At 46.6% G+C, this 7,201-nt stretch overlaps 1 protein-coding gene across 1 annotated transcript; it reads left to right on the plus strand.

Annotated features, from left to right (window-relative positions):
• The first annotated feature begins 402 nt into the window (after window positions 1–402).
• Window positions 403–3,208, plus strand: LOC123059303 (nascent polypeptide-associated complex subunit alpha-like protein 1). Its single transcript, XM_044481900.1, has 3 exons — window positions 403–548; window positions 1,497–2,582; window positions 2,678–3,208. The coding sequence occupies exons 2-3, from the start codon at window positions 2,442–2,444 to the stop codon at window positions 3,011–3,013; spliced, it is 477 nt and encodes a 158-aa protein (XP_044337835.1). The 5' UTR covers window positions 403–548; window positions 1,497–2,441; the 3' UTR covers window positions 3,014–3,208.
• Window positions 3,209–7,201: the final 3,993 nt, after the last annotated feature.

A 7,201-nucleotide genomic window follows, 5' to 3' on the forward strand; every position in this document is an offset into this window, starting at 1 on the left:
AAATCCTATCCTATGCACCAAATGACATCTCTTTCTCTATAGAAATTGACATGCATGTCATCTCACTTCCTATGATTTTCCTATTCCTATAAAATTCCTATCCTATGAACCACAGAAGACCTGACTATGTTTTGTTTCCCAAAACTGCTTTTTTCGAATATCGTTTCCCTTCCTAAAACTGCTAGGTTTTTTTTTTTGAGGAATCCTAAAACTGCTAGGTAATAAAAGAGTTAGTACAATGCAATGCAATTGCTAGATTGCAAGATGGGCCAAGAAAACGGGTCCAAATCAGTTGTGGACGCTCTGGGCCGAACAGCACGGTCCACGCCCAGTGTTGACCAACACAAGCGGGTCAAGCGGGTCTCTTTGTTTCCCGTCGCAGTCTCTCTTGGCCCTCTGCTCTGCTCTCCCGCTCCCAAGCCCCTCCCTCCTCGCCTAGCTAGGGTTCTACTTTCCCCTCCAACTCCGACAAGGTTTCACCGGCGACGTGCGCCACCATGACGGCCGCCGAGCTGCTCCGCGCCCAGCTCGAGGAGCACAACATCGAGGTGATCCTCCATTCCGACCCCTCCGCCTCCCCCTCTCCGATTTGGTGCCCTGTCAGACTGAAAAATCTTCGCCTCACATTTTTAAAGAAAAAAAAAGGTTCGCCGTTCTTGCTCGTTCGGCCCCTGGATCGGCGTGTTCCGTTGCGGTGGTGGTGGTAATTTTACAGCGCTAGATCTCGTCTGTCAATGTCGCCTAGGTCGCAGAGCTCTCTCTGGGTGGAGAACTCTGTATCTGTAACCTCCACCTGAGGGTGTGGTAGCGTGTACGGGATTCATGCTCGCTTGTTCAGCTGGGAGTTTAATTTTCAGGCCCAAAATTTGATCCTTCTGGTCCCAAGCATTGTGGTTCTTCACTTGTTTGCCAGTAAGCCAGTTTTCCTAACTACGTGCAGTTTGTGGTTCCCTTTCATAGCAATCTCCAGTGTTGCAAACTGAAATGCTACTGCTTTGTCTTGTGGATACAAATCTGAAAGGAATTTTGAGCAAGCATAGATGAAAGTATCCACCTTTGGTGATTGCTAGATTATAAATGGGGCCTTACTTGTTTGTAATTAGCTTTGGAAGTCGGTTAATAAACTAAGTATCTCGTGTGTATGCTTATATGCTTTATGGCATTTTTCCTGTACCAACACTATAAATATGTGAGTATACCTTCTGTTGTCAAAGGAGAGAGTAGTTCCTTGCAATTCCTGTACTAACAATATAATATAAATGTGTGAGCATACCTTCTGTCGTCAATGCAGACAACAGTTCCTTGTAATGTACATACTCTTCCTTTCTTTTGCTTTTATCTTGTGCTAATGCTACTTAGTATGTACTCACATCTTCATGCTGGGAAGATAACTCTGTTTTTCCTCCTCTGCATATCCCCTGTTCTGAGGCAGCGCTGTTTAGTGTTTAATACTTATGACCATCAAGTAATATGATATTTGGAATGCATACTCTCAGGAAGATGAGCCTATCCTTCAGGATGATGATAACGACGATGAATACGATGATGAGGATGAGGATGAAAAAGATGACGATGATGTTGAGGATATGTTCAAATTCTGTAGTTCCTTCTATTCAGTTCAAGTAGCCACTTAGTTACAGATAAGCCTATTTCTTATCGTAATGCTGCCTAGTTCTAACATAAATTTTGAGATCTGAAGTTAATGGCCACATCAAAATTCTAATTTAGAAATTGTTATCTGATCTGTTCCTCAATGATACAAACTCTATATTTACCTATTTTGGTTCACTTTGACCTGTTTTTTATTTGAAAATTAGGAACCGACCAGTTTGTTCCTGTTCTAACGTTCTGTTCTTTATGAACCATCGATATGCCTTTGTGGTCTATATTCTCACTTTTTTGGAACTGTATCATATTTACTCATTCCTCAATTATTCAGCACTGCTTATTTACAGATACTATATTTTCTTGAGTACTTCCTGCCATTTGTATATAATATTCACCTCTGTAAGGTGGCACCTTGTTTCAGTTTCAACTTGCATTAACATATACATGAATGTTCAGCTATAGCATTTAGTTTGATAGGAACAAATCCTGAATGTAAAATCTTGGTTTTGCAAGTATAATTTTGGTAGGTGAATCATTTCAATGCATTTAGTATGACCTGATAGTGGGATTTCCATTATATGAATAGCTAATCCTTTGTACCTTACCCAAAGTGCCAAAACTAAGATCTTGTTCAAAATTCCAAAATCGACAATGGATACCAAGAAGACTTGATTGCAGTCACAGTTTTTGTTCAATCGTGCTTGAGAAAAAGTTCAAGTGTTGTATGAATGTTACACTTTCCATTTCCAACGATCACCGATAATAATTCACAAAGTGAACTATGTCTAGTTGTAAAATTCTGGGGTTATGCAAAAATTTGAAAATCTGACATTATGTGCCTGTGCTTTCTGGCACTAGGAGGTGATGCTAGTGCAAGATCTAGGAGTGAGAAGAAGTGCAGGAAAGCCATGGAGAGGCTTGGCATGAAGGCCATTACTGGTGTGAGCCGTGTAACTATCAAGCAGAGCAAGACCGTGAGCATCTGAACCACTTCAGCCATTGTTCCCTGTAGCATAATTACATGCTGGTGGTTGTCGCATTTTCGTAACATCCCTCAATAATATTGCAGGCTACGTTTGTTCTCTTGAAGCCAGACGTCTTCAAGAGCTCGCAGTCAGAAACCTATGTCATGTTCGGGGTTGTCAAGATGGAGGACATGGACGCTCAGCTGCTGACAGAAGCGGCGGAGCAGTCCAAGGCGTCGGTACCAAGCAGCATCATCTCAAAGGGTGAGCAGTCCGTGGCAGAAGCCCAAGACGACGAGGTGGTCGACGAGACGGGCATTGACAAGAAGGACGTCGAGCTCGTGATGGCACAGGCCCCCGTGTCGAGGTCCAGGGCTGTGAAGGCGCTCAAGGCTGCAGATGGTGACATTGTCAGCGCCATCATGGAGTTGACTAACTAGGTGATGATAGGGTGGGGGTCGCAAATCAGTCTTGTCATGTCATCTTGAATGTTGCAGTTGCGGAATGGGAGGCTGTCTGTTGAAACTAGTACTGGCATGTAGGTTTTAGAGGCGTTTTAACATCTGAGGACCAGCAAACTGCTTGCTCTTGTGCACAATTCTGAATCGGCTGTGCCAAATTTTGCTACAAATGCATGTCACTCTGTGTTTCAGACAATATATCATTGTAGCTAGCTTTGGAATTTTGATCCCAACTACGGCCTTTGTGAGATTTTGAGACTACTTTCAAGTTTGTTTTGCAACTATCGATGAAAACAAGGTAAGGACGACAAGAAAATATGACCGGGCAACAATGCTTGTGACACAGATGAACAATTGGTTTTTGTTTGTTCGGTTGTATCAATACTCTTTTGCCAATTCATTTTCTTGGCAATGTTTCCGCTTATAAGAGACCAATAACTTGTCCACCAGTGTTCTGTTGTGAGGCAAAAACTAAACACACCCTTGATCTCCTTTGTACAAATTCTTTCGGATATTTCATTTGTCCACTGGTGTTCTGTTGCCAAGTTGTAGATTGTACTGCTGTGGAAAGAAGAGGGCGTTGTATTATTATTATTATTTTGAAATGGAAAGAGTGTTGGTGCCGCCTCCTTGCAGCGCCGCTTTTCTTCTACCTCATGGTTGTCTCTCACAGCTCAACCTTCTCTCTTTGTTTCTCTCAAACACACAAGAACACACTCACCGTGGGAAGACTCAACACATACACACGCACACGCCAAGGAAGAAACCAGCACAGCTTTGCCAAGAGCTCTCCTCCTTGGTGACACAAACACTACATTTTTGCCCAGCCCTCTCGGCCACTAACCCACTAATCCATCTACTACGCCACTAACCCAACAAACTCCACACACTACATCTCCAAGGTCAACAAGATGGAGCTGTGTAGCTAACGGCTCATGCATGCAACTAACAGATATCTATCTACATGCACGTACGTCCAGCACTTCCGCCAGGCTTCCAACAGCCACCCAGCCAGTCATGCGGGCTAACAAACCAACCAAGTCACATGGCTAGCATCCGTACGCATGCATCTAACAACCGGACAAGAGCTTACCGGATCACCCGGCTCAACCTGTCACGCTCCAGCCCCTTGCACGACTTGCCACTTCACGCAGCGCCACGGCTTCACACCGCCTCGGCATCTCGCCATACTCACCGCATCACACGGCAACGTGGCATCTCGCCTCCTCGTCACACCTTCGCTGAAACTTAGCAGGACTCTCTACTCCTAGACCAAACTATAGGCAAAACTCAAACATGCAGATACAAGGAATCAAGATTAACTCTAACAAAGAGGGCATTGTAGATTGTGCTGGTTGGTGCTCGGGTGTTTGCTGCAGGGGGATCTGATTAATTTTATGTTTTTGAGAATCGTGTGATCTGCTTTCTAGACAAGCGAGCGTTTCTCTTAGTCTTTGCCGTTGCCCAAGCGCGGTACGGCGATTCCAGGACCAATGATTCTGCGGACTGCGGTGATTCCACGGAGCCCGTCCTCTCCTACTCTATCTCTTGGCCCGGCCTGTTCGTCTACCTGTTCATGTCTGTTCGTCTCGCCTCCAGTGGCTGCCCCCAAGGCAGATCTGTATTGCTTCCTTGTCTTCTCCACGAGTCTGCATTTCTCGAGGGTGCCTTTCCTACCCGGAAATACAATTGCCTGGCTTGGACCTACATTCTATGTGATTCTCCGAGACAATGCCTTCACATATGCCTCCCATTCGTATTTCATAATGGATTTTGCATCAATCCAACCCGCGATTTATTGTCACTGTGTTCTCTCCCTCGAGATAACAATGATCCAACCGCGTTCGTATTTTTTTTTTGACAACTACTACTATACTGATGACATTTTTAGAGCTTACAAGAAGTAGATTTCAGACACACGGCCTCCCCTTTTGTAAGTGCTGGTCATTCTTAGCCCGAGGAAGGTTGGTGAGCACATCAGTTATCCTTTCATTAATGGTAATTGATTCCTATCAGCCTCACCGGAGGATCAAACCTGATCCAACAGTGCACCACATGCTGGGCCTGGGAGAGACCTCCTCTGGGCCTTATCCTCTCTTGACCAGCCGCATCCAAACGTCTTCCTCTTCCTCGATTCTTCTCTCTTTGGTGCTCAACTCATCGCTCCATGGCTGTGCCGCCAAGGAGCTACAATGCTAACCGCGCTCCGTCCAACGACACCGTGCGCCATCACTTGCTACTGTCTCCTCCCTTAAGCTTCCTCACGAGCGGCCGGCGAGCTCCATGCGCGGTGCCCATGAGCTACGACGGCGATGACCGTACGCGTGCAATAGAGAGGAGCTGGAACCGATGACGTCGTTTGCTGCAACCATGTGTACGTTGTTTGCTGGAACAAGCCGATGACGGGTGGTGTGGTGCTCAAATATCATGGTGCTTAAATATGATGGTTTATGTATCCGAGGAAAATAGAGAAGTGCGCCACCAAGGTGGTGTGGTGCTACCTAGCAGCAGTTCCATGCTAGTTTGGTCAAACTTGTGGTTGGCATTCCTTGTAGGATGGAGGGCCTGGATATGAATCTTTCATCTTGTCATCTTGAACCGGAGGTTTTATTCGTGTTTTCATTTCAAACTATTGGCATATAGTGTTCCTAGGCATTTTGATGTCTAGTGTCTAGCTCAGACGATGTCCCTTGATGTTGCCTTTGTCTTGTCCCTTAACCAAGCGAGCTCGACAAACCTTAGACATGGCAGTGCCCTGACAGCCATGGCGGCAACCCTCGCGCAGAGGTCGACGGCCATGGCATGGTGGTGCCCCTGCGGATCTTGGTGACCATGGCCACGGTGTCCTCGGGACGAGAATCGCGCAGCTTGCGCACGGGTCAACAGAACGCGAATGGCGCAACGTGCATGCCAGCATGAGCAAGGAGACGATTCCGTGGGCGGGAGGAGGGACGGGGGGGGGGGGGGGGGGGGGGTCATTTCAAACCGTAGGCCGTAACAAGCCAAAATTCCGGCCGGTTGACCAGCGCCTATCATGGCCCTTCATTAATTTCGTGAGTCGTGAAATCTACCTCATACCTAAGCCATAATTACCTTGGGCTTATAGCTCTTGTGCGACGTATTTCATGGAAATTAGAAGGAGTTCGACGTTGTTCGACCTAATGGCTGTGGTACGACACATTTGAGTGTGTAAATAGCCCAGACACAATACGGCCTTAAACTCAATTGATGTCCTCGTTAGCTGTTAAGGGTTGGACCCACCACTTATCCACGTAAGCGCGGGACCCACCACTTGTCCATGTAAGCGCGGGACCCACCTCTTGCAGCTAGAAGAGATGAGCGCCCGTGCCTGTCCACCTGCCGCCGCCCATTGCTTCCCCTTCCCCAATCTTTCTCTTCTCCGACGACCTAGCGTAGATGTCTACCTCCTCCGCCACGCACTCAAAATGGCGACAGTATGGTCCAGTGCCACTCACGTCCAGAGCCTCTTAAACTATGGGTCAGTAAGACTAATGATAATGGTAATCTTGGGCGCGAATTTGTGAAATGCTTGGAAAGCAATTATAGTAAGGGATGGCAAGGTTAGATCTAAGTTCTTAGCCCGTTATTTCGCTGCAGTTAGCCCATTCGTTCTAGCTGCGCAGGACCCACCTCTCGCAGCTAGAAGAGATGAGCACCCATGCCCGTCCACCCGCCGCTGCCCATTGCTTCCCCTTTCTCCAGTCTTTCTCTTCTCCAACGACCTAGTGTAGATGTCTATCTCCTCCGCCACACACTCAAAATGGTGACAGTATGGTCCAGTGCCGCTCACAGGGTGCCCTGACTGCCCACGTCCAGAGCCTCCTAAACTATGGGTCAGTAAGACTAATGAGAATGGCAATCTTGGGCGCGAATTTGTGAAATGCTTGAGCAAAACAATTACAGTAAGGGATGGCAAGGTTAGATCTAAGTTCTTAGCCCGTTCTTTCGCTGCAGTTTGCTCTGATTTCTCCATATTTCGTTTTTATCATCGAATTTGGGATTTAGGGTTTATGTTGTTGTTTTCAGATCCTAAAGAAATGTACCCATTTCGAGTGGATGGATGATTATATTGAGATGATTCAGTTTGAGGGATACATTGAATCGAGCGGGGCCACAACCTGCGAGCTCAATTTGGGTGGGGTGCCG

Source organism: Triticum aestivum, chromosome 3A, assembly GCF_018294505.1.
Source record: "Triticum aestivum cultivar Chinese Spring chromosome 3A, IWGSC CS RefSeq v2.1, whole genome shotgun sequence".
NCBI lineage: Eukaryota > Viridiplantae > Streptophyta > Magnoliopsida > Poales > Poaceae > Triticum > Triticum aestivum.

Excerpts from the sequence above, each read along its gene's own strand:
- LOC123059303 (XM_044481900.1), top strand. The coding sequence starts at position 2,442 with ATGTGCCTGTGCTTTCTGGCACTAGGAGGTGATGCTAGTGCAAGATCT. Across the intron at positions 2,583-2,677 it reads CTATCAAGCAGAGCAAGACC|GCTACGTTTGTTCTCTTGAA; the intron begins GTGAGCATCTGA and ends ATAATATTGCAG.